Here is a 27,332-nt window from a genome sequence, read left to right as displayed (position 1 = left end):
AAACTGTCTGGTAGGCAGCTGAATATTTTCACCTGCAAACTCAGAAATAGAAAGTAAAGACTCACTGGCACCTTTGAGCACCTAAAGCCTGGTGGCGGGCTGTGGTTACTCATGTGGAGGATACAAACTCAGGAGAGCATCTTGGAGGACTCTGACATTTCCCAGATAAAAAGAAGGGAACACTGTGGAAAAAAGGTCAGAAACAGAAGGAGAAACGTCAAACAGGCATCCTCAGGAAACCTAGGGTGGGGTTTCTTCCTTTTGTCTCTTTCTGCATTGACTTCACTCGGAAACTGAGTATATTTGCTATTTTCTGCACGAATTAAGTATTTTAATATTTCATTCTTAAGTTACAAAGGCATGAATGGAAATAAAAATACGTATTTCATTCATGCTGGTAGGAGCACAATTTTAGGAAATTTGCAGTTGAACAATTCCTTACTGCTCTGCAGACAGCATGGAGCCCAATTACCCAGCTAGGCAGCAGCCGCGGGCCATTATTGCCAAGCGAAAGGTCGAGATGAAGCTGACCACACAGTAATTGTGCCACCAGCCTCACAGCTAGAGTGGCACTCCCTCCGCAGACACAAAAGGCTGAGTTAGTAAACCTGCCGCATCGGTAAGCAGAGCCAGGCACGCAAGCTCTCCCCTGGGCACTAAAACTCTGAAAGAAAAAATGAGCTTCCAGGTTAGAAGCTGCAGCTGAAGGTGGAGGGCCCTGCCTCTGCTGCAGCCGGGTGAGGCCGCCTCCACCACTCGGGGTACCCCGGCTTTGCAGTTTCTCAGACCCTCTAGGGGGATGGGGATTCAAGACCACGCTGTTTTCTTCCCAGCTTTTCCCAGCTGCCCCATCTCTGTTCCTTTTTTTTGCTTTGGGCCTGTTCTTGGAAACGCTCCAGGTGCTTATTTTCCCTGTCTCCTCCCAGCAAGCCTTTCCTGGAGTGTTTAAAGGAGCATGAGGGTGGGGGAGCATGGGTTTTATGGAGGGGGCGTGGCAGCAAGCATTAGGGCAGGAACAGGGCAAATCCTCAAACACCTTGTCATTCATATCCACAGAGGAAGGCGACACCCTAAGGCCTGAAGCACTTGCCCCACCCTCAAGATCCAGTCCCCCCCAGCGGTCAGGCCAGGCCCCAGTCTTACTTGTCTGGAGCGTGCCACCGCATTGAGGCGGGTACGGAGCCTTGGGCCCAGGCTGGGCCGCCATCCTGCCTGGAAGAGGCAGTCGCGAGCCACCGTTCGGGCACGAGCTTGCTCAGCAGGCGGCCTCTCTGTGACGCGTCGCCATGGAGACGCGGGTCAGTTTCTCTGCAGCTCTGCAGAGGCCTGAGGTACGCATGGCTTAACCAAGACGGTGCTTGGACACAGTGGGTAAGAAACTAGGCGTGTTATCTCAACGTGGGGACACGTCGTCTTCGTGTATTTTTGCAGCTCTTGAAGTGAGCTTTTCTGACCATTGTCTTCATATACAGGAAGAGGAGCAAAATAAGGAGAGAACTGAACAGAAAATGCATCAGACTTTGCCCTGCAACTTTTCACCCTGTTCCTAACTTACAGGTTAAGCAAATGTAGCAAAGTTGTCACGGATCTTTGCAGTAAATAGGATGCAAATGAGACTACCAAAATCGCATTTGATAGGGTATGAAGAGAATTCCAAGAGGGGTCTATGTGATGGCTCCATGCTAACAAATGGGGGGGGGGGAAGGGGTGTCATCCTATTAGTCAGCTTCACATTACTGCAAGAAAATACCAGAGATATGCTACTTACAGTGAGGCTGATATATAATGAGTTTGGGTGGTTCAAAGTCCAAAGGCTTAGAACAGACTTTGCAAGGGCTGCTGGGCGGCAAAGACACCAGTGAGTGTCACACTTGGGGCTGGAGAAGAGGGAGAAGGAGAGAGAAAAGAGGGAGTAGAGAGAAAGAAAGGCCTAGTGATCTCTCTGGAGGACATCACTAAGGACCCAAGAGCCTCCCACGCTACCTTCTAAAGGCCTGTAGCCTCTCTCAGTAGCTTCGCCTAAAGGCCAAGCCTTTCACGCATGGACCTTGGGGACACTATCCATATCCAAACAATCGCAATCTGATCTAAAAAATTAGGAGTCAGAAAGTGGAAAGCATCCTTAGAGACAGGAGGGAAATAGATGTTCTTGTCGCTGTTCTCCTTACTAGGCCACGCTCCTGGCACCAACCTGAGCACTTTGTGACTATCTAATTCTGAACCCCTATCCCACCATGGATGTTACGGTTCATTTACAGATGTCCTCCCAAAGCAGAAGTGCTCACAGACAGGGCTCACAGAAGGGCTCACGGAAGGTGATTGGGTTATGGGAGCATTAGAGCTTGCTTGGTTTGGGAGGTAAGGGCTGGTGGAAGGGTGGTCACTGGGGGTGTGACCTGGTTAGGAGTCTCTCCCTTCCTGATCCCTCCCTTCTCTGTCTGCTTCCAGGGAACTGGGAGGTGAGCAAACGTTCCTCTGCTATGCCCTTCTGACATCCTTCCTGCCTTGGAACCAGCAGACTTTGAGCCAAAATAAACCTCTCCTTTGTAAATTTGCAGGTGGCAAGGACTGTTTCAGTGATAAGAAAATGACTGAGTCAGTGTTCTCCCCCCATGTGAGTTAGAGTTTACACTGGACAAGGAGGGTCTTTATCTTCATACTGTTGACAACTACCTGGTAATTTGACAGAGTATGTGCTTAGTAACTCAGGGATGGCTCCAGCTTAGGATACAACTGTCACCTATTCCTGTGAAATGAAGTCAAAAGAAAGTACACGTCCTAGACTGCTGACAACATGTTTGGAGAGCAATTTGCAATGCTTCCTTCTCTTAAAAGTGGCTGTACAAGGTAGTACAACAAAGAGTTTATCAGGGAAGCAGAATAGGAATCCAAGTACATATCCCACATATACATGCAGGGAGTATCTTCAAAACTTAAAGCTAAACTACAAATTTCTGACAGGAGAGTCCACATGATCAAATGAATAAAACACATTTTAGACTCCCAAGTTTTAAGGCAATGAATGGTGGAACACATTAGAAGGCTCAGACTTCTGTCGATGTTATTAAAAGGAATGAATCTAAATTAGAATTTAGTAGTGGCATCTAAATTAGGAAAGTAGCACTCAATAACAGATTAACTGTCTGGAAATGGTAGAGCTAATTAGCATAGCATAATTTAAAATAAATATATTTTTGAAATAGAGCAGCAAGCATATAGAATTTTAAAAGTGAATTCTTATTAATAGCTTACATTTATCTCCTGTTAGGCAAGCTGAAATGCTGGAGTATGCCTTGAATGGAATGCAAGTCAGATCTCTTTGTGGCTTTCCCCCTGAGGGCCCTGAGGGTACAACAGATACTTCCGTGAGCCTCAGTCTTCTTACCTGGAAAATGTGTGTGCTGGTACCCACCTCACTGAGCTGCAGAGATGATAATCTTAACAATAATTTACTAATGGTAAGCCACACACATCTATCCCTCTATGGCTGATTACCATTTTGTTTTTCATTCTTTTTATAAGCTTTCTAGCTCTGCTTCAGAATGTAGTTTTGGTGGGGATCTATGTTGCTGTGAGCAGCAGACACGATTCCAACCTTGAGATTTTGGTTGGCTGTGGTGACCACTTTAAATGATTAAGTGTATTTTTTACTTTTTCTTTTTTCCCTTGACAAACAATAACTTTATGTTAAATCTGAGCTGTAGGAGACAGTAAATGCAAAGCTTTGGGTATAATAGGAACTTGGGGACAGCATCTTAGAAGAAGGGTCCTGAAAGGATGCATGAGTCACCTGGGTGAGGAGTGAAAGGTAACATAAAGGCAGAGCTAAGGTCCAGGTAATAGGGACATCCCGAAGACCCTAAGGAGTGAGGATGTACTGTTGCTATGTGAGTGGGAACCAAAGCTGGCAGGACGGCAAGGCCAGTAGGCTGAAAAGTTGGGCTCCTCCTGACCTTTGGAGTATTCACCAAATGGGCCACAGCAGTGGAGTTAAGGTGCCAGCTCACAGAATTTAAGTAAATCCTAATCTCTGTTCCTGCAGGACAAAAAGTCAAATTCTGTGTTATCCTAAATGAATCACACAAAAAATCATCTAAGTTACTAGTATGTTTTTAAACAATGCTTTGCTTTGGTCTGAAATAGTTGAGAATAGTTTACTGAATACGTTAAAATTAATTGGCTGTTTTCTGTTCAAATTATTATTATATCTTTCTGCACACCACACAAACAATAATGGGATGGGTGACACCCTTTGGTGGTAAGGGTAAGGAGACAAGAAATGTGGATCATGCAAATATTGTCTGCCAAAAAGAATGTGTCAAGCTCCAGGCTCACAGAGAAGGTCAGGGAAAGAAAGTTGCTCAAAACAAAAGAAGTAAACACATTCATAAGCCAAGGATAAGGAAGGAGCAGGGCAAGAGAGCTTTAAACTACAGGAGAGAGAAAAGGAAGGACCCCTAGGCTGGAGAGGTCCGATGTACTAGAGAGCTGCCTCCCAGTCTGAAGGAGACACCTGTGCCTAGCACCTGTGAGAACACAAACTCATATGCAGTAACAGAGGTGTCTGAGTTACTATTCTCTTTGCTCAGACAAAATACCCCAAATGCTCAAGTTAAAGGAGAAAAGACTGGGAGATATGGACTGAAGAAGCAGCTCTAGAATTCCTTCAATTGTACTTGATGTCTTCTTCTCAGAAGACCAGAATGCTGATAGATATACTGCTGGTAAGGACCAGGCTCAGGAGATTGCTCCTGGGAAGACTACATTGGCTGTTGGGCCCCAGACAGTGTGTATTATGGGTTGGCAGAAAATTTGCCTGGGTTTTGTTTTCAGAGACTTTGCCTGAGACTGGGGTTAAAAGCAGTGGACTGATTAATCATGCAGAAGAAATGGTCTAATGTTAAGCTGACAGCATGGCTACTGTTGGAGAACTTTTAGCCATATCTATTTTGAGAATCAAGGGCAAAGAGCCCAGAAGAATATTTAAAATGTTGAAAGTTTGGTCAGAAAGGAAGCTCCAGTAAAGCTGGGCTGCAAAGATATAGCAGAGCAGAACATGGTTGTTGAGAAGGAACAGAACAATGGAAAAATGGCCTGAGGACTTCACAAGAAATGGAACTCTAGGATTTATGGAAAAGTGAATGAATTTGCATTGAGAAGAGAGCCCCAGAGCATCACGTTCTAGAATTGTGACAGCCTAGAAAATTTGTTCCTCAGAATTGGGTTCAGAGTACTCAGTCATCCAGGTACTCAACCCCTACAGCCACAAAAGAAAGAAGTCTGGCTCCTGCATCAGCAGGCAGCAGATTTGGTGTTACCCATTTGGTACTTGTTTTAGGGGCATGCAGAATGAAAGTACTGTGGGTTCAGAAAGGCTTCCACCAAGATTTCAGAAAGCTTGGGAGGCCAGGCAGCGTGTGTCCCTGAGAGGATAGTGCATGAAGTTATGAGTACAAAGCCCAAGATGCACAGGAAGTACCAGAAGTTTGGAAAATCCTGGAGCATGGATTGTCTGAGGAAAAACTCAAAGGAGAGAGCAGAGAATCCACAGGAGCTACAACCACCAGAAGTGCCATAGGACTGGAGTCATTAAAGTCTTTTGGAATTCACAACATGTTACAGATTGCCTCAGATGCTACACAAAGAACTACAGAACTTAATGTTTGCCCTGCTGGATTTTTGACCTCCTTTGGCCCCATTCTTTTTTATTCCCATTTGTACCTTTTGGAATGGTGGTGTTTATCTTGTGCCTTGAGGGAATGTTATGGTTTAGACCTAGATAGCCCCCAAAAGCCTCATGTGGTCATAGGTGGGCTTTTGGGGGATGGTGTGTGATGCTGAAATCAAGGATATGATACCAGTATTGATTCATGGTATGGTGCTAAGATAAAAGCTGCCCCACCCTGGGTGTCAGTGCTACCTGCTCTAAGGCTGAGTAGTCTGTATATTATATATAAGACAGAAAGAGGGTCATTGTTTGTTGCTTGCTGCCTTTTGTCTGCAGTGAACTGTTTCTCCTCTGCAATCTCCTCTCTGATGTCGTTCTGCTTTAGAGTCAGCCCACAATGAACTGAAACTTCTGAACTGTGAACCAAACAAAGCTTTCCTCTTTTAATTTTGAGCATCAGGTATTTTGTCTCAGCAACAAAAATAAGCAACTAAGATACATGTAACGAGACTCCAGGTGACTCACAGTGTTGGAGATGGACAGACCTAGGGCCCTGATAGCACAGTTTGAGCATCACTGGGAAGGGAAAGGTTATAACAGATACAGCCTGTCAGACCTCACCTACAGCTCCTGAATCAGAACTGCACAAAGACTTCTGAAAGATTCCAGGGCACAGCGAGTTTGAGAAACATTGTTCTCAGTAGTACCAGGTGCAAGGTCATTTTCTTAATGAAAATGAGGATAATAAGAGCTGATGAGAGAATCAAAGGGCAAACCCATGAATGGTGTTTAAAAAAACCAACAAGTGACTGCTTCCAGAGGATGTCAAAAATACAACGATATGCAGATGTTCTGAGTGCAGATATGAGTGAAGATGCTCTGGTTTGATTATGTTTGAGCAAAAGAGTTTGTATCATTATGTAGCATATAATGTTTTCCTTCAAGTGTCCTCACGCTACAAAACAGAATATTCTTCTCCCCTTCTCTTGCTTTCTCACTGACTGATCAGTTGCTGGGATGGACTCTCCAGAGAAGTAGAAACAATAGGAAATTATCTATTTAACTCCTAGGTAGCATGTCTCATCTATCCAGAGATTTGTTTTGAGCAATCATCACCCAGTTGTGGAGGCTGGCAAGTCCAAAATCTATAGGGCAACCTAAGACTGGAGAATGGAAGAGCTGATGTCGCAGTTCAATTCCAATGGCCATCTCTTGGCAGAATTCTCCTTGCTCAGGAAAGGTCTTTTGTTCTATTCGGGCCCTCAACTGATCAGATGACGTCCACCCACATTAGAGAGGGCAACCTGCTTTACTCAAAGTTTACCAATTTAAATGTTAATCTCATCTAAAAGCAGCTTTCCAGAAACATTCAGAATAATGCCTGGCCAAACATTTGGGCAGTGTGGTTCAGCCAAGTTGACATGTAAAATTACAGACTGAGATTTTCCTGAGGTCATCTGGATCATTGCTGCAATCAAGAGGTGTTATGGACAAGTAGTTGCAGAATAATTACTGTCCTACTATTGAAAATTCCAGGATAAGCTCTATACTCTCTGTTTTATTGGGACAGTCCAATTTAAGTGGGATAAGACCTAACTTCTGCTCACTAAACTCATTCACTTATTGCATCCAAATAAAAACCATAGGAGCAAGCTCAGGCTATTGATTCCATCAAAATGTTATTAATCCCCTTTACATGTGACCTCCTTCCTACAATCCTGCTCTTCTGGTTTCTTGTCTTTTTCTCTTCTCTGAACTGTTAAGGAGGGAGCCAGCTATTGGGTAATTACCAGCGCCTTCTATTGTTAGTTCTGCTTTCAGGTCTATTCAAGTCATGAATATCACAAGTGAACACTCATTTTAAATCTGTTTTATCAGCGCTTGCCCACCCAAATGAATGTTCTCTTCTTCAAAGTAATTCATTTTAATGATGCTGCCATTGCTTCAAGCATTTGTCAGATTCTTCAGAAACTCTCTTCAGAAACTGATGCACACAGTCTTTTGAATTTCTTCAGTAAGAACATAACTTTGCTCTTTGAAGATTGATTGGCTATTTAAAACATTAAGAATACATTCCAGCTGATAATCAAGGTAGGTGACAGTTTGGGTAATGTTGTCTTTCAGCCAAAATCAAATTATGACCATCAGGCAATGATAAAAATAACTTCCTCATTTTGTAGTTTCTGTACTTGCATTCCTATTGGAATTAATTAATAACCCCCAAGGTCACTGACAACTTGTGGAAATCAATCACCTGGATAAACCAATAGTTACCTATTTGCTTTAAGTCTAAAATTTATAGTTAATTTCATTTTATTGTCAAAACTGGATCACAGATATACTTGATATTTTTCTTTTTGAAACTTGTATTTGGGGTGTCGGGGATTCATTCCAAGCCCTTGCACATGCTAAGTACCTGGTCTCTCACTGAGCCACACTCCCAGCTCCCTCTTGTCTTAACAAGAGTGAAAGCAAGGGTCATGTTTAACATTATATGCTAGCACCCACCTTCGTGCATAGCACATGCTAGGCACTTAAACATAAGTACTGAATGATGAATGAAAGAACTAAATGGACAGATTGGTTACATCACTGGGGGTCTCAGTCAACTTTCAGTTACTATAACAGAGCACCTGAGGTTGGAAAATTTCTAAAGAAAAGAGGTTTATGTTGGTTCTAAAGTCAAAAAGTATGGGGTCAGCATCTTCCAGGTTCTGCTGAGGGGCACCTTCCTGCTGGTGGGGACTCTGCAGGGTACTGAGAGAGTAAAGGATGTTATATGATGAAACAGAGCAAGTTGTATGCTTGGGCCTCTTTTCCTCTACTTATAAAGTCACTAATGCAATCACCAGGGCTCTATAACCTCATCTAATTTTAATTATCCCCCAAAGAACCATTTCCAAATACAATTAACTTTGACTTTGGGGATTAAGTTTCAAAATCGGTCTTGGTTGGGACAAGCCATCTGCAAACCATACTGCTGTTCTACAGATTTTTATCGAACTTAAACTCTTAAAATAGCCACATTGGGCCATATACGTGTCCAGATGGAGGCTTCTTTTATCCAGGAACATCTGTCCTACATTTCATCAATTTATAGATTTTTAAATCTCACTTCATTATATTTGCAAATAAAATACTCTAGCACAGGGTATAATTTCCTTATAAGTAGTTGGTAAACCTTTGTTGAGTGAAAATGCATTTGATTCAGAATCAACCAGAAAAATGTTTTACTGTTGATAGACATCTCACAGACCTTTAGTCCATTTCCAGAGAATTGCTAATAATTGCTCAATTCAAATCTTCTTTGTCAATTATGGGATAGTCTCCATTTCTTTTGAAAAGCATCCAGTATTTCATATCCATCAAAGGTTTGTTTGTACTTGTATAAAATTTGTTTTATTATTCTACTCTATTTTTTTTACTGAACTTAATAGTTAATGCTTATCCTATTTTGTTATAAAGTAACATTTTTCTTCTGTTCTTTGAAATATCAGAGTCAAATTTTTCTCCGAGTACTTCACAGTTCTATTCTTCAAAAGGCTCTTCTTAAGGAGATAGCTGTGGAAATCACACTTTTACTGAATTATTAAGTTATAAAGTATATACCAGCAGCAAATCATAAAGAAATAATCGCACACATCCACAGTCACAAACTCAATTTCAGGTTGAATGCTAAGAAAATTTTAATTGTGCAAATATACTCCATAAAATTTCAAATATAAATGGCAGTACCATCAGTAATGCTATCAAAATGTATAATATAGGAATGCTTTTTAAAAAGGATATAAAAATGATACTTGGGAGCCATAAATCTTATTATGAGCATATGTAGTGGTTCATTCATGCAAGTTTTTATATGGCTATGTGCTTTTTCTTTTTGTAGCTGAGATGAAAAATGTGCTGATGTAACATTGTATTATGACAATATATAGCTTTCTTGTATTTTTGTTTTCATGTTAGAGTGACTAAAAGCTTATTTTAAATGCCCAGCTGCCACAGTGTGCTTTCAGGAAGGTGCATGCTACCCTGTACTTCATCACCTGGCCTCATTCTGCCCAGGAGGTCAATGTATGTCACATTTTAGGCAAAGAACAACAGGGATACCATGAGCTACCTGGTCCATCCTCCAGCAAACTTAACCCTAAAGTTTCTCATATGATTTCATAGAGACATCACAGGACACATATTTGCCTCCTCATGAAAACTGATGCAGGCTTTCTGCTCAGCAGCTTTAAAGAAAAGAGCACTGTGAACCCCATACTTTCTGGCTTTGGGCATTATCAAGGATGTTCTGAGCAGAGGCCAGACTCTGATTCAGAAAATACCACAGGTGACGCTTGATCCAGCTACCAAATTGGACAGCTCCGTGGCAGCTGCCAGGAAAACAACTATGGCACTAGGGTACGTTCAGGGTTGCAGGACCAGGCAGCCCTTCCACACTGGTAATGGTGACCTTAAAGGAAGCCCTGTACCTGGGCCTGCCAGGACACGATGCCAACAGAGAGAAGCTAGGAACCCTCTGCAGAAGGCAGGGGGAGCTGAGGTGCCAAGGGGGTAGGAGTGCCCGCCTCCACCTCCTCTCATCTCTCAGTTGGAGTAGGGGAGTGACTCCAGGAGTGGTTAGTCCAATCAGACAAACTGGCTGGGTGTCTCTTCGGATTCCAGGACACTTGGGAATGGCAATTCTGACAAAAGAGGCTCTGACAGAGACGATCTGGGAGACAGGTTGCAGTTAAAAACATCATCTATTGAACCTGAAAAACAGTAAATAAAGCAATTATTATTGCTATCACTGCCAAAAAGAAGAAAAAGAAAAAAGAGTGCTTTTAAAACCTGTATAACATAACCATTCAGTAATTAATGGAGAATCCTGGCCTCTTCAGAAAAACTCCAAAGTCTAAACCAAAATGTGTTGCTTCTTGCTTATCAGCAGGACAGGACTGTCACTTTGCTTTCTACAAGCTAGAAATTTGCCCTGAGTTGCATATATTCTTTCTTACTTGATGGCAAAAGACCCACATATGGCAAATAGATGCTCAGGACAGAGGGCAGGTTTTGAAGGGCCTGGAGCTGGGTTGGCATCTCTGGAGGCCCTAAGCTCAGCCTGGGGCTGGGCCCGCCTGCCAGCATAGCAGGTCCCTCCGGGCTCTGCCATCTGTAGTGCATGTGGAAATTCCAGGAAGGTCCTGCCAACCCACTGTCTGGAGCTGAAGGGATCCTGGGACTGGCTCCCAGGGAAGCTCTGCCAACTTCCCATGTGCCTTGGTGTCCCCAAAATGGTGGACAGCCTAGACAGGGAGCAAGCCACAGTGAAACAGGAAAATGTCCCAGGCGTCTATGGTCTGTAGTGGGCTAAGGATGCCACTGAGGGACAGGGCAAATGTCACACTGCAACAGCAGGGAGGGTCATCACCCTGAAAGAACTGAGTATAATCCCCCAGGTAACTGCAGTACAGCGAGAGCACAGATGCATCTCTGAGAGAAGCTCCCAGCCAGAGGATGCTGATGCAGCATGGAGAGAGGCAGACACATAGGCAGACATGGGTGGAAGATGGAGAGAGAGGAACACAGATAGAATACATGGAGAGACAGAGAGATTCAAAGACAGAGATGGAAAGGCATGGACAGAAAAGGGGATGGAGGGAAGGAGAGAGGGAGGGGAAAGGGAGTGACCACTTCCAGCAGAAAGACAGTGATAACTTCCTGCAGAAAAGCCAGCTGAGAGTAAACATTTCTGCTACAAACACTGGAAGAAAACAACTGCCATTAAATACAAATAGCAAAGACTGTAGCTTCCATCTGCACTTTAAGGGCACTGCAGGTTCATGGGGACTGGAAGTTTTCTGTAAAGAACAAGAGTCCTGATTCAAGGAAGCTGCTCTCTGATCCAGACAAGGCTGTGACAGAGAATGGACTCCACAAAAGACACATCCACACAAGACACGATCCGTGCCATCTGCCTGAGCCACATGGATACCAAAATTGAGAGTCCACCATATGTCAGCCACAGTTTGCTAAATGACACCTTCTCAAGAGTGTCTCTTTTGTGGTCTTACAAAATATTGAGAACCCATCCACCAACTGTTAAAGATAGGTGTCACGATCCTGTAGACTTCTTCTCCAACTGACAGTATTAGGGGTATTCTGTTGTCCAAAATACGCACACAAGAAAAGCAGCATTATTTTATAGTATTTAAGTGAACATCAAAATTCACTTAAATTAATAATCTTTAAGGTTATTTTCAGGGTGTGCTGCACAATACAATTGCTGTAACAGGAAACTTGAAAGAGAAAAACCTCTCTCTCTCTCTCTCTCTCTCTCTCTCTCTGCCCCAGACAGGTCTTAGTAAGACAAGGTCTTACTATGTTTCCCAGGCTACTGGTCTGGAATTCCTGGTCTCAAGTGGTCTTCCCACTTTATGCACCAAGTACCTGGTTTCTCTTTTTGTTAACAGACATTTCTCAATTCTTTCTGAATTATGTGGTGTAGCTCTCTTTTATCACCAGATCCTGCCTCTTGCATTCTCAATTGAGTTTCTCCCCCCATCATATTTTCCACTTTGATTAAACTATCTGTCACAAGCCCTTGAGAATTTTTCACACACCTCTGGAAGTTACACTGAATTTTCGGTCAGAGAAACTGCTCCTTCGAGTGAAAGGTTCGCTCATTTTTTCCAGAAATAACTTAATTGTCTCTTTCTTTTCTGGACTTGTACTTGACAAATTCAGAACTTTTCCGTTCACTTTCACAGTGGAATTGCTGAGCCCAAACCAATAGAAGAAATCAAATAAGGCATCAGCTTTGAATTCATACACAAAGCTCAGATTTTCTCCGTTAATTATTTCGGTTCCTGGAGGGAAGAAATTCTTCACTACTTCTTGAAAATCAAACTGAAAGACAAAAACCAAAAACCATTTAATTGACTTTGCAACCAGAACTATTATGTTGAGATTATAGAATTTAAAAATGTCCAAAACATTATACTTACTTCTTTTTTACTTTTTTAAGGCTTATTTTTATAATTTAAAAGCCAGATCTTTGCTTTTGCATTTTATTCCATTTAAAACTTTGAACTACTTAGACAAAATCGCACTCACTGGTACCTCATTCCTAAAACATTACTAGAAATTTGGTCTACTTTACTGACAGTAGTTATGACACAGTAGAGAAGGAAATGTCTGAATTTAAAACAATTCTCCTTTACCCATGGTTTTGTTTTCTCACTTCCCTGTGGTCTGGAAATATAACATGGAAAACTGCAGAAAGAAATAACCTGTAAGTTTTGAACAATTTCTTTTGTTCTATTTTACTATCGGTTATTATTCATCTCTCTACATAAAACTCTGCCATAGGTATGTACACATAGGAAAAACATTGCGTATCTACATCGGGTTTGGTAGCATGCGTGGTTCCAGGCATGTGTGTGACATATTAGGGGCCGACCGCAGTGAAGCACAGGTTTCAGGGACACAGTCTTGGCAGGTGGGTGGCATCCTGGACGCAGCCTGGGGGTCGGTGCTTACCTGCAGCCGGTAACTTTCTCCGATCACTGAGGAGATGACCATGTCCATCCCCTGCTCTATCTGTCTTCTTATCTTTGGGTGCCTTGTGTTCACAAGAAATGCGTACGTCTTTTCTAGAAGTTAGCAAACAGAATTCAGAAAGAAGTGTGTATATGTGACATAAACACAGTCCTCAGGATTTACTAATCTGGGTTCTCTCAAACCCTTACTGTAACATGTAAGTTGATTTCTAGAAACATTTCCGAGAGTTTTTGCAAGTTTGCAGGCAGCTCTGGGCTACTGTAAAAGCAGGTTAGCAAATCAGCTCCCTTGAGGCTATAGTTTGTCACCTGTGCCTCAGAAATCAAAAGTCCCACTCTATAATTGTCACAGATCAGAACTCAGCTGCACAGCAGAATCCTGCATGCTGAAGGAAAACCAACATGGCTGATTTTCAGGTCCGGCCTTGCTGGGTATTTAAATCACAGCTTTTCTCCCACGGCTATTTCCTCATTTGCAAAGCAGAAAACCAGCAAAGTGTAAAGAAAAGGGCTCTGCTGTGCCTTCCACTACCCCTCTCCACTCCCAGCCTCACCAGGACCTGGCATTCTTTCTGCCAGGGGGACAGTCTGGGGTTCAAAAGATCAAGGCAACCTAGATTGATTTTCTTCCCTGTTCCTGCCCCTAACATATTCCCAAGGAAGGAAAAAAAAATGTCTTTCCCATTGTTCAAATTCTGCCATGTCTCTATCCTAGAAGACACTGGGTTATTTTTTCCATTGTTGGTAGTGCTGTATTATGCTGTGTTGGGCCGTAACCCTTTAAGTGTGGTTTTTGTCCAGTTATGCATCATCTGAGCAGAGGGAAGGTCGCCCACTCATTGGAAAATCTGAAATATTTTGTTCACTAGCAGCCTCAACTTTTCCAACCCCTAGGGTCAAGCACTTCTTCAGGGAGACAGAGAGATATCCCGGTTACTCTCCGTGTAAAACTACTGACCAGCCATTACGTAATTTTGAGAACTCAGCAATCTGATTTGGCTTTGGCATATCTCAGAGGGCCACCAATAACAAATACTCACATTTTGAAGGAATGAAATTTGAACCAACTTCACTCATCTTATTTTTCCTTGAGATATAAACTACCTGATATTTTCTTTGAGACAAGTAATAAAATAAAGCATACAAGTGATTTGGTACCTTGAATTAAATTTCACACAAACCAGACCAAGGCTTCAAGCTGCTTATACACTCAGGGCCACTATGGTTCACAGTTGTGCTAGCTGGGGAGGTTGTCACTGCACAGCTCTGGAGAACGCCACTCATGTTTACAAACACATCTGTGTGAATACTGATCATGATAAGCTCCTGGGAAGCATTAGCAACTGTCCTGAGGAAGTGGAGGTTTTTCTAACTTGCATAAAAGTGCAATTTAAAATAGTATTGGGGCTGTCACGCTGCCTTTATCATAATTTTCACAACCTCATCTGACTATCTTAAGTTTCTATATTTCAAAAAGTCTCTATTTTAGACCTTTTCTTAAAATTAACCAGTAATGTTTTTCGATTCCTCCTTGCACGTAGTTCTCCCTACTGGCCAGGCAGAAACATCCTTCTGTACCACCCCCAGCACTTTCACCGAAATGTTAACTTGGGCAAGGCCCTTCCTGTTGCCCCAGACTTGTCTCAGAAGTCAGCGTAGGAGGTGTTCCTCATAGAGCTGTGAATCACATTCCCAGCGCTCTGGTCTTCAGCAAGCTGAGCCACATGTGGGGCTCAGCTGGTCTAACAAGAACTACTTAGAGCACTGTGTTCTGCCGTGGCCTCTCCTGCAGAGAGCACGCTGACTTTGAACCATGAAATGAGCAGAGGGCTGCACCAGCGTGAATGACAGCCTGTGCTAGGGGACATCTATTGGACAATCTTATGACCTTGGACTTATTTTAAGAATTCTATTTAGAAGTAAGTTCAAAAATGTTACCCTCATTGCAAACATCGTGCCCATGACTCTCCCTCTGTGCGGCTCTGAGGAGGAGGATAAGTAATGAGGTCATTTTCGTATTGGAATTTGAGTTACATAGTTGTTACCAGTTTGTCTGATGTTTTGGAAGAAACATAAATGTGAAAATTTCCTTCCCCTTTCCTCCAGCTCTTGAACTCCATAAGGGATAAAAAATAAAATGGGATGTGTTACATATGCGGACCAACTCCAGGCAAGGGATGTAAACATGTACTGCAAACACATACAAAAAAGGAAAGGGACCTAGGGTTGGGGGAGGGAGGGAAGGGAAAGGAGACGGAAAGGAATTGAGAGGTACTATATACATGTACCAACCTCTCACAAGGAATGTGAACACTATGTATTACACATATGCACTAATAAACTAAACTTAAATACCAAAAATAAGCATGAAACCCAGCTACATAGAAACATGAAACATAAAGCCCTGACAAATGCTATTTTTTATTTTAGTTTCTCATCTGTAGAATGAGAATAGCTGGGTGTGGACATAGGAACCTATAAATCCAGAAATCTGGAGGCTGAGGTAGGGCGATCACCACAAGGTCATATGATCAACCTGGGCTACACAGAGAATTCAAGGTCAGCCTGAACCACACTGAAAGACCCTGTCTCAAACAAACAAATGAATTAGTACATAAAACATAAAAATAGAATGGGGACAGACCCATACTGGTAGGATAATAACGTTTCCTAGTCTCCTGGGATGGTCCCAGTTTATACCTTTGTCTTCAGAATAAGCATTGAATATGATGACTTTCAAGTTCAAAACAGTATTTCCCTTTGGACTAAAAGTCAGATGGGCTGTTGTTCCAGGTAATTACATCAGAATGTTTCCTAGACATAGTAAGTGTTCGATATATGGTAGAGTATATTCTATACATTATCTTTATCACTTCCAGCATTTTTGCAATCATTGAAGGACCAGCACATTAGGTCACTTCCTGCCTACACAGGAAGTAGGAAAAATATCTCAGACAGGTGGCTTCTGCCCTCTGGCCACTAGGAGTTTGTTCCACAAGGTTGTGCTATGTTCCGGGTAGTCTCATACACCAAGTTCCTTGCTGCTGATCTTGTCCTGAGCTGATATCCAACCCACTTTCCCCACGCCCCACTCCTAGGTCATTAGCGTGCACTAGGTCATAGCCCAGCCAGGCACAAACAAACCAAAATTATTTATATACCTACCTTTTGAGGTGTCCTGTTTGGTCTGTACATTAATAAAGAACAGCATTGGTTTGCTCAATATAGTTTCCCTGTAGTCTTTATAATCACAATAGTCGGTCAGTTCCACATATCTATGAAAAAGCAAATTGCAAATGTAAGGTAATGTCCCAGGAAGCGGATATATGTACATGCATCTGCCACTTTAAGGGGAGTTCTCTAAGTGTATCTTTGCACAGGTCACCATACTTTGATATCATATAAGTGAATCTCCTTTCTTTGCATGCATGCGAAGGGTGCCATGGCCTTGGCTTTGTGTTAATGTCTGGCTCTCAAAATGAGCTAGAAGAATTCACTCAAAGCTATAGGGGTTTTAAGTCTGTTTAGATCAAGAATGAATTACTCTTAGTAAGGAGAATTAGCTGGGTCTTCTCCAGTGGATTCATCCTATCTAACTGAGATGTCTGGAATTTTCTTTTCCTTCTCTTCCCGCTCTCCCAAGATAAACCCACACTCCTCCAGAGATAGCACAGTCAGCCAATATTTGTATAAAGTACTACTAATTCCATTTCCTCAATCCTGAGCATGTGTGATTTAAATAAATAAAATTATTGTTGGACTTTTGCCCATATTCTCATTAAATTTAGCTTCCTTGATTTTGGTTCATTATTCTTGGCTAGAAAGATTTTTCTCAATCTTGAGTCTGTCATCTAGCATGTTAGCTTTCTGTTTCCTACAAATCTTTCAAACAGATTTCTGTCTCTACCTATGTCGCTAATAAAAAGGATCCAAGGGAAAATTAGCTTCCATCAAGGAGATGGCTAATTTCCTAATTACACTAAGCTCAGACGCTGGGCAGATGGAGGAAGGTTGAATGGCATGCAGTGGGATGAAGGATGTCTCCTTAAACATGGAACTGGTCCCCCACTCACACAGCTGTAAGCACCTGCATAAGAGAAAGCTACCTGAGCTGTCAGCGTGACCTGCCTTTTGCGACAGTGCAGTGTTATGGTATGCAGCATATGAGCATAGCCGGCTCCAGGCATTTCTTTCCAGCTGCTTGACCTCCCAGCTCCTGATATGAAGATCACAGCATTGCGAAGAAAAGGGCTGCCCCAGGGAGCTGTGGCCACGCAGCCAGCTTGGCATCCCTCCCTGTGCCCACTTCCCGCAACCCCTCAGAGGATCCAGGGTAGGAGAACATCTCCCCTCAAGCAGAAAAACACAGCCTCTGCTTTGCTGTCATCCAGGCTGGTTTCTTAGAAATCTATGTCATTATCTTCTTGCTGGATTGTCAGACCTATTTGAGACCTTTTAAAAAGTGATCCTCGAAGAGCCTCTGAAACATTTCTTGCCTTCCGTTTCATGAGGCTTAAAAACAGTCTTGCATCCCAAGCCATCTGCCTGGGAGGTAGTTTGAGGGCTTGTTCCAGGGTGGCAGTGGGAAAATGCTGGAGTGTTCAGGATCTGGGAAAGGGGGCAGGTGTCTGATGCCCTGGGGAGTGGGTGAGGAGGGTGGTGGAGGAGAAAGAGTAAGAGGCGGGCTCTGGGGCGGAATAAGGGAACCAACGGGGTAAGCAGGTAGACCCTGAGCTTTGTGTGGTTCTTTCTTTGCTCCTCTGTCTTCAGCTGGGCAGAATGTGAGAAAAGGGTGAGTCGCAGCACCTAAAACCCTGAAGGGGTGCACCTGGCTTTTCTGTCGGTGGGGAGAAAATTTCCCTGTCCTTCTTTGTTCTAAGCAACCAACTGCCAATAGGTACTGGAGAAAAGAAGCAAAAGAGGAGGAGGAAAAAGGGAAACCACTGTTAATGGGTTCATTTGTTCACATTCATTTGTTCACTCCACAACATTTGTTAAGCCTTCGTGATGTACTGAGCACTGAGAAAGCAACACAGGTATGGCTCAGAACCTGGAAATGGGGCAGGAAGTGTGCTGGGAACCTCCTATATTCTTCTGTGTCCCCCACTCTGCCATCTCTTTACTCAGTTGTCAGTGATGAGCCCAGGGCTAATATAAGAAGACAGGTGTGTGTAACTGGGTGGCAGCCAGATTCCACCCGCGATCCACCCCAGGCTTCACATCCTCCCACCACCTTTCTCATCAGGGACTTAAGTGAAGGTCGAGGTTGATCTGAGGATACAAATACTGTTCTCACATATTGATTAGGGATCACACCTGGCCCCCAACTTCCCGTGTTCACCGAGTTTAGCACTTTTACTTTATACCTAAGGAGATTCCTCTATTCTTTCAAAACCTGTAGTCACATAGTTGGTCTCCTGAGTGAGCACATGATGTTTGTGCACAATATACCCAGAAAATATGCATTTTTACCACTTTTCTAATGATCTAAATGTCAGTGAACTATTTCCCTCTGCTCAAAGAATCAATTGACATTGGTTGGAGACAAAATTTTAGCATCACTAGACTTTCTTCCAGTGAATCCACACCTTAAAGAAAAAAGATAAAAACCTCAATTTAGAAATGATCAAAGGTTGGGAGAATAATCATCAGAATTCTGTGGAAAGCTTTTTTGAGTGCTATAGGGCGCAAGAGCAGTTGTTTGGCATAGAGAAGGGGACCCTCTAGTCACAGATGGAGTTTAATGTACAACCTGTGTATGAATAGTACATTTGGAGTCTGAATTTAATAAAAAGCCTGGAGGCATGACAGAATTTAATCTGCCTTTGATGATTTGGAGACCTAAATGGGCTCTAAACATTGTGGTAGAGCATGTCCATTATCATTGTGGGACAGATGTGTGAAGATACAGCTTATCCAAGAGCTCTGATACCAGAACTTAACAGGACATAAATAAGAACTACAGTACTACCTCTTTATTTGCCCAGGATACACTCCAGGAACCCTAGAGGGTTCTTGAAAACTCAGGTAGTAAGAGATCTTATATGTAAGTACTGTGATATCTCAATCCAGAAGGCTATTATCTGATTAATGGATGGATACCATATATACATATATATATATATTCAGAGGACAGAGGGGTAATTCATTTGCTGGGTGTGGGAAGCAATTAGGCAGTGAATATTTCATCATGCAACAGAATAGTACAAAAATTAAAGCATATGCGTGGTTTATTTCTAGAAATTTCCAAATAATATTTTCTCACCACAGTTGACCACAAGTCAAGAAAGGCTAAAGCAAGAATAAGGAGAAAGTATTAGAGCCTTTAATTCCTCCATGTCCAATCTCCCAGTTATGGTCTAATTATTAAAAACCCTGATGTTCTAATCAAATAAGCAAACAGGAGTGCTTCCTTAAAATTCACTCATAAAATTTGGAGTCATAAATTCCTTAAAACACAAAAAGATAAGAGGATCTAGTGGTTAAGACCTGAAGATATTTAAGTATCTGACATTTAATCACTGGTTTTAAGATGAATTTTGCTAGAATACCTTAGGGACTATTTTATCTTTAATCATGAATATTTCTGAATTATTAATGCATATATTGCTCTCACATATCGAATATTTATTATATTTGCTGAAGTTATCAGGGATGAAAAGCAAACACTTAAGACAGACTGTTCCTTTAAACTCATGGCTTTTGCCCTGGCCCCAAAATACTGCTAGGCTGAAACATTCTAAACCTGGCTTCAATACAGAAAGACAGGAAGGCAGGACATGTCAGGGGAGACCCCAGGTTTCAAGATAAAATCTAATCCATGTCCTAATCCACTGGCTCTGTGAGCTTCCTTTGAAAGCCACAGCTTACTGTAACCTGAAAAGAGTTATGTAACCTACCTATCTGCACTCGTCTGTCAAAGGGGTTTTATGACAGCATTTCCTCAAGTGTGATGCCTAAGTTCAGTATGTATAAGTGCACATACTCGGGCCCACAAGGGATGCTCGGCAGACACCGTGATTCTCTGTAACCAGGACTCTCAACCAGGAATGTATCCATTTGAATTACCAGGAAACCAGGACAAGATACATGCCAGAAGGACAAATGAGCAAGAGTTTCTCATTCTCTGTTTCAACTTCTTGCCTCATTTGCTTCATTTGGGAAGGCTAACAGGAGCAGCTTACAGAGCCAACGTCCGAGAGATGAGACCCAGAGAGAGCGCTGCGCTTTCCTTTCTAGTGAATCAGGAATGGCCAGAAGTTACACCACCCTCTAAGGTACCACCTTCAGAGACTCTTCTACACCCTCCAGGACAATCTGGAGAGCTGCCCCAGATTTCTCTCGGCTCCAGTGATCTAGTGCTCCATGGCAAAGAGGAATTCAAACCATGGTCTCCACCCAAGAGTTCGGTATGTGTACGTGCATTGAATTTTTAAAGAAATGCATAAAGAAAATACTATATTACCCCATTAATATATAAAACACGATTAGTCATCAATTAAAAATAAAGGTAGAAATAAAACCGTGACAAGCAAAAGAAAGTAAAAATAGGATCTCAGATATTTGCATATTCATGTTCATAGTAACATTCACAATAGCTAAAAGGTGTAAGCAGCACAAGTGTCTATTCACAGTGACGGGATAGATAAAGTACATTATATACCTGCATTTAGAATGTTATTCAGGCTTAGAAAAGAAGGAGATGCAGAGGCATGATACCACATGAATGAACCTTGATTGAAGGCATTACACTCAGTAAAATAAGCCAAGCACAAAAAGGCAACAATTATATAATTTTACTTGCAGTTGCTATGTGAAATAATCAAATTCAGAGTGGCAGAAATTAGAAGAGTGGTTCCCAGTGGCTGAAGGGGAGAAAGTGTAGGAAGTTATAGTTTAATGTATCCTGAGTTTCAGTCTGGGAAGATGAAAAAGTTTTGGAGGTTGGTGGTGGTGACGGCCACTCAGCAGTGTGAAACTATTGAAGTCACTGAACTGTACACTTAAAAGTGGTTAAGACAGCAAATTTCATTTGATGTGCATTTTATCACAATTAAAATGAAAGTAAAATAACAAGAAAAAGCATAGAAAATGGGGCAGAAAAAAGAGGCACTCACATTGCATGGTCTTGGTGAGGGAGTCCTAGAAACATGCTTGTGGCTCTCACAATCCTTGGCTGTGATGCTAAGCAAACGTTTCCACAAGGATTCGCACCCCTGGGAGCAAGCATGGTTCCCTGCTATGCTGATAGCATTTGCTCTATGGCCTTATGCACACTTCACTGTCTCAAACAAGCTCTTCTCTTTCATTTCCTTCCACAACTGTAGTGAATCCAAGCAAACACTCAGACTTATGCTTCTAATATCCGTGGTTGAAATCAAATATACCCATGTTCATTTACTCACTTATTGAGCAATTATAGGTAGCTCATGTGTGTGAAAATTGTAATGGGACAGAGAGTGGTGCATTCGTGCAATAAAAATTTACTAAGCACCTGCTATGCACTGCCTCAGGGGACACAAAAATGAGAAAGAAGAGTCTTGCTTCCAAGTGCTATCCACATGTATTTGAGGGACAGATAAAATTATATCATCTCCATAAGAAATGATGGATATATACGACCTTGTCACTTGAAGCGTGATCCCTGGATGAAAAGCACCAGCATCCTTGGAAGCTTGTTAAAATGCAGGATGCAGGCCCCTTCCCAGTCTTACAAGAATCTGGATTAGATCAAGATCCCCAAGAGACTTGCACGCCGATTCAAAGTTCTAAACACATCAGTCTAAGAAATGGCACCTGCCATTCAGAGACTTACAAACTGGCAAGTCATTCAAATGTGCAAATGCCAGAGAGGTGCACAGTTTTCTGCATTCACAGACCCAGGAAGAGGGCCCTGGAATCAGTCATTTATTGAAAGCAAGGTGAGGATGGGACCTTAGGAAAAGCCACTGCTTGACCAATACTTGGGGAATGCAGTAGCGGCATCTGGGCAGACCGGCAGACATGCGGCAAGGATCAGGTTGTCATAGTGCAGACCAGAGTATGACTAGAAGTTAGAGAAAGGCTCAGGAGGAGGTAAAGCCAGAGATGAAGGCATCAGATCTGAGTGTGAGCCTGTCTTGGCAGGTGGTTAGCCTCGCGGAAACTCATTTCCCTCACCTGTAAATTACATCAGCCAATGAAAGATATGGGTAGGGTAGTTGTTAACAAATGAAACAGCGTGTCCTGTGCACTTGCCTTATGAGGTTACTTAGCAGTATAAAAATGAACATGTCAAGTGTCTATTATGGGCCAATCAATACTTCCAGGATTTTCCCCATTTACATTCTCTACAACCCTTTACATTTGAGGGGATTATTACTCCCATTTAATATCCAAAGAAACCAAGGCACACAGATACTGAGGAAATTTCCCAAGGACTCCCAGCTGGCACTCACCTCATCCAGTCTTCCCCTAGACTGACTGTCATCAAAATCATAGCTCAGTGTGTGCACTAGTGTCTCATCAATGTCATGACGTGCTCTGGTAAGGGACCACTGGCCTGAGCAGGTTTGCATGCCTAAGACTCCATGCAGAAGAGAGGTCACAGGCAGGAACAAGCAGAGCCCAATTCTCTGGGCTACATAAGAGCTGCGACAACCAGGTTTGGGCTAGAACAGTCTGCACTTCCTGCTCTTGGAGGGTGAGTGCCACCCAGCACAGATCTAACATGTGCCAGCCCTGACCCTGGTCCTGCTTCATCCTTGAGTCCCACAGTCCCTCTGCTGCTGTCTGTCTGGTACCTGCCAAGAGGTGGGTGTGACTGTCACCCATCTAACATCTGTCTAGCTATGGGCAAGACCAGTGACACTTCTGCTTTTAGAGGCTTCCTTAAAACCCCCATGCTTATTTTGTCTTTTACACTGATTATACAAGATGCACAGAGGCTGATGGAATCACAGTTATTTATTTCTGGGCTCTGGGAGTGAGAAGTTGCCGCTGGCTTCAGGAAGGCAAAATTACTTCCCATTCCAGGCAATGTGCTAGAAACAGGGGCTTCACAGTTAGACAGTGGTACTTAGAATCCCTGGTTCTGCTCTCACAGCATCACTCAGGTTAGTTACTTAATCTCTGTGAGTCTCAATTTTCCATTTTTAAAAAAGGGACAACAGTAATAGTGCCACCTTCATAAGCTTTTGTGATATAATATTTGGTAAATATCAGCAGCCACCATTGTTACTCTAGCTCTTATTTTGATTATCCCCGATGTCTCTTTCTTGCTAGGGGACCACCAAAGAGAAGGAATTAGAGACCCTCTTTGCTAGATGTTGCTGTTACATAAAATATGAGGCTGCATTACAGATGAACACATAGGTGCATGGAGTGGGCAGTTAAGGGTATTCTTCATTAGATTTTTAAGTGCTGAATGACTAACTCTTTGGATACCTAGTATGTCTATCTGGTTCCTGAGCAGTGTTTGGTTGTTTTATATATATATATATATATATATATATGAAAATCCTGAGCTGGAAAGTAAAAAATAACAATGAAGATCTTTCCATCAATTCCACAAAGTAAGACAAATATTGTTAAGGCAGGTACTGGAAGAAGTTTTAAAATTCTTGGTGGCTTTCATTAAGTAGCCCATCACCTGAAGCTCCTGTAGTTTATTTAGGATGTAAATATTTAGGAGAATGTCTACGTATCAGAAAACAAACCTGACAGGACAGAAATCAGCCCCCTGTTCTCTGAGGGAGTGAGCCATGCGCATGCAAAAACCAGTGACTCTGAGCCTCTGGAGCTACTCGGAAAGGGAGTTTGTGAAAGATGCAGCATATTTCTTCTAAGGTTCTAAAAAGAAATCTTAATTACACCATGGGCTGTTTCACACCAAAAATACGCTGTCTGGGGAAAGAATCCTAACTATTTAATAGACCAAGAATCCTTCACCCTGATCCAAGTATTTTATTAACTAACTGAACGGTTAACAGTATTGGTAATATGTGTACATTTCTGGGGAAAAGGTCTCCATACAGTTCTTAAAAGCCGTAGTTCAAAATGTTTAAGCAACAGCACTGTGCCTTTCTCAGCCCCTGGCTGTCTTGGTTGCTGCCCTTGGTTAGAAGCCATCCTACCTAAGGTGGGAATGTGGTGGCCACGAAGACGCAGAAGTCACCGAGTCCCTCAACTCTAGCCTTCAGTTCTTTGGACAAATGGAAAGTGTGTACAGAGTCTGAGGATGCAGACCAGGCAGAAGCAGACCTGCTCGTTCTTCATCAACTGCCCCGCCTCAAGAGGAGCCAAAGCATAGGGCCGTGCAAGGGACACTCAAAACTTGTGCCTCCCATATCACAGTGACGGTAATGTCAAATTGGGCACAGCGTGTGAAAAATACGAGCACCCTGGCTGTCACCGATCCAGGCGATTCTGAAAACTCGGAAGCATGACAGACAGATGGGTGAAAAAGGTAAATCTGCAAATCTTCTCTTTAGTAAAACCAGGCAGAGCTAAAAGAACAAGGAGCAGGAGGAAGATGAAGAAAAAGGAAATGTGGAAAAAAGGAAAGAAGGAAGGAAAGAAAGGAGGAAGAGAAGGAGGGAGAGAAAGGGCAAGAGACACAGAAAGACACTGTTCTGGAGCAGTATTTGGGGGAGAAAGCTTATGCAGTTTCCAAAAACAAAGACAAATGGTTGTGTTTTGCAGATCAGAGGGACGTCTGGTTTAGTGTGTCCTCCTTTGTCTCCCTGCTGCCCACAACTCTACTGGGCTCTCTCCCCCAGGCCAGATTTCCTTCTAGCCACCCTTCAGGGCTGCAAGTCCTTCCCTGCCAAGGTGCATCCCCTCAAGGAAGAGGAACTGCTCCTTCTATTGCACAAATTATTTTCAGGGACTCTGTGCTACTCCCCAGGGTGCAGAGGCTCCTGCACACTTCCTTATCCAGTAAGAGCTGGTGCAGCTCCATGGCTGCCCTTTGGATGTTTCACGTGATCATTACTGGCTCTAAATTGCCAAGGGACCACTGCTGTTCATTTTTATTTTGGAAGAGTTCAAAGCAGAGGTTTAATAACTGATGTCAAAATCATTCTAAATTTTGCAGCCCTGTTTACTATAAGATTGGGAAAGCTGGTTTCTGTCAAAAGCCTTATCTATGCTTCCAATTAATTGTCGTACCTTGTTTTCTAATACAATAGTTATCTTCTTTTTAAATGTTTTTAAATCTGATTTCTAACTTAGTTCTTCAGAGAGAAAGAGAGAGACAGAGAGAGAGAGAGAGAGAGAGAGAGAGAGAGAGAGAGAGAGAGAGAAACAGAGACAAAGACAGAGACAGAGACAGACAGACAGCGATCCTTGTTGGGGAATGGTTTTGTAGACATTCAATACCCTCAACCATCATCTTGGCTTGAAAAACCAAGGTGCTTTTTGTTTGTTTGTTTGCCAGCAGCTTTGAAACGCGCTCTGTGAATACTTCATTTTGTTTGCTTGCGCCTCTCGGTCCATTTCACCGCCACAGTGCCCAGCCCCATCTCTCCCAGCAGCAAACTTCTTTGGAGAAAAGCAGTATAAACATATGGGGCTTTACCGAGGGCGACCGCTGCAAGCCCCAGGTCCGGCAGAATGAGGCGGGGGTCGCTCTCCTCTATCCCTCACCATCCAAGCCTGTTCAGGTAGATGGGCCACTCCTCTGCTGACCTTAGGTCTGCCTAGAGGTGTTTCTGCCACTCTAGCCACATCAGCTTAGCATCCCGGGGAGTCTCCATTCAATTAAGGCTGCAAATGGGGCCCAAGCTCTGCCTGCACCAGACTCCAGAAGTTAGGCTTACTGCGCTTATTTCCGCAGAATTTATCTGCCGACTCTAGGGGATGCACGTTCCCAGGCTTTTCTCCACCGTGGCCGATTGGTTGGTCGCTGGTTAGTTGAGGATGGCTGGCGATACACTAAGCGATAAAAGTCTTTCTCTCGCTGCTGCTCTGGACCTGGACAGCCTCACTAGAGAAGCTCTCTGTGCTCAGAACTGCACACCCGCCCTCCAAAATCTCCAAATCTGAAGCGAGGGTGTGAGTCTCAGCAAGACAAACATTCCCTAAAGGGTGTGGCCGCATCTGAGCTCATCTGACCCAGTTGAGCTGGAAGGAAAAAGTAACCACAGTTACGCAATTTGGGCGGGAGCAGAGCGCGTCCGCAGCGCCCCCACACTGCCCTCGCCGCACGCCCGCCGGGGTGCCCTCTGGGTTGCTTCACACTGCAGCTGCAAAGGGTCAGTGCAAAGGGAGGGAGCAGCCGAGGTGGAGACAGCTTGCAGACTGTAACTTTAACAGGGAGAACAGCTAGAGGCTGCAGAAAAACCGAGAGGCCAATCGGGGTCTCGGTTAAAGGGGGCGCGAGGGCTCCCCGGTGCTGCATGGGCAGCTGGACGAGGGGAGCAGGCGTTAAGCGGGGACGCGCGGCAAGGCACCCACCTCTTGATGTAGCTGCTGAGGCGATAGAGCTGCCCATCGAGGCGCACGAAGCCGTCCCCGAAGACGTTGAAGCCCCCGCGCACGGTCGCCGGCTCCCCCGGCCCGGGCACCACGAGCTGGTCGCCGCGCAGCTGAAAGGCTCCGGGCTGCAGGCGCAGCAGCTGGGCCAGCGGCAGCACGGCCAGCTCGCAGTCGCAGGTCCACAGGCTGCGCAGCTCCCCCGACGAGATGGACGTCAGGCTCGGCCTGGCCACCGGCTCGCAGGCTACCGCCGCCGCCATGCCCAGTCTGTGCGCCCCGGACGGACCCCCGATCCCGGCCCGCGCCCCGACGGCGGCCTCTGCGGAGCTGCGCGGCTGGGAAAGAGGTCCCGGCGCCGGGCCGCCCCTTTTATCTGCCCTCCCGCGCCCGCCACACCCCTCGCGGCCCGAGCCGCGACCCTGGACGCTGGCTCGCGCCGAGTTACCGTCTCATAACTTGGCGCGCTCCTGCCTGGCCGCGCCTGCTGTCAGCCGGGCTGAGTCATCCCGCGGGGGCAGGGCCGGGGGACCCTGCTGGGGGGTGGGGAGGAGAGTGGGGGCACCAGGGGACTCCTGGACGAGGCGGGCAGCCCCACCTGTGCCTAAGACCCTGTGGCTGTGTACTGATTGCGGGACAGCCCAAGTCCTCCCATCACTCTC

The 27,332-nt window shown here is 43.9% G+C and overlaps 2 protein-coding genes and 1 long non-coding RNA gene across 5 annotated transcripts in view; 1 reads left to right on the top strand and 2 right to left on the bottom strand.

Moving 5' to 3' along the window:
- Tex26 (testis expressed 26) overlaps nt 1-1,284 on the bottom strand; it is a 29,148-nt gene extending 27,864 nt beyond the window's left edge. Inside the window, exon 1 of one of the 2 annotated variants that reach the window (XM_063232578.1) lies at nt 1,144-1,284. In XM_063232578.1, coding sequence (XP_063088648.1) covers nt 1,144-1,207 — 64 coding nt within the window. In that variant the 5' untranslated portion in view covers nt 1,208-1,284. The remainder of the gene's footprint in view (nt 1-1,143) is intronic. The other variant, XM_063232579.1, reaches the window with a different exon arrangement.
- Nucleotides 932-9,491, top strand: LOC134471972 (uncharacterized). The gene is made up of 4 exons (XR_010041762.1): nt 932-1,371; nt 1,473-1,639; nt 2,172-2,315; nt 2,449-9,491. It is a non-coding gene; the product is annotated as an uncharacterized LOC134471972 (long non-coding RNA).
- Medag (mesenteric estrogen dependent adipogenesis) lies at nt 9,330-27,120 on the bottom strand. 2 transcript variants are annotated; one of them, XM_063232580.1, is made up of 6 exons: nt 26,653-26,777; nt 26,016-26,319; nt 16,381-16,490; nt 13,196-13,308; nt 12,277-12,562; nt 9,330-10,425 (listed from the first exon to the last, which is right to left on the bottom strand). In XM_063232580.1, exons 3-6 carry the CDS (start codon nt 16,424-16,426, stop codon nt 10,301-10,303), a joined length of 570 nt encoding a protein of 189 aa, XP_063088650.1. In that variant the 5' UTR covers nt 16,427-16,490; nt 26,016-26,319; nt 26,653-26,777; the 3' UTR covers nt 9,330-10,300. The 2 variants fall into 2 exon arrangements, with proteins under 2 accessions (XP_063088650.1, XP_063088651.1); XM_063232581.1 differs by lacking the exon at nt 26,016-26,319 and having other exon boundaries at nt 26,653-27,120.
- Between the last annotated feature and the right edge of the window lie 212 nt (nt 27,121-27,332).

This window comes from Cavia porcellus, unplaced genomic scaffold, assembly GCF_034190915.1.
Source record: "Cavia porcellus strain 051 isolate PalLab524CR breed Dunkin Hartley unplaced genomic scaffold, mCavPor4.1 scaffold_21, whole genome shotgun sequence".
Classification (NCBI taxonomy): Eukaryota; Metazoa; Chordata; class Mammalia; order Rodentia; family Caviidae; genus Cavia; species Cavia porcellus.
This window is presented reverse-complemented; position numbering and strand designations above follow the sequence as displayed.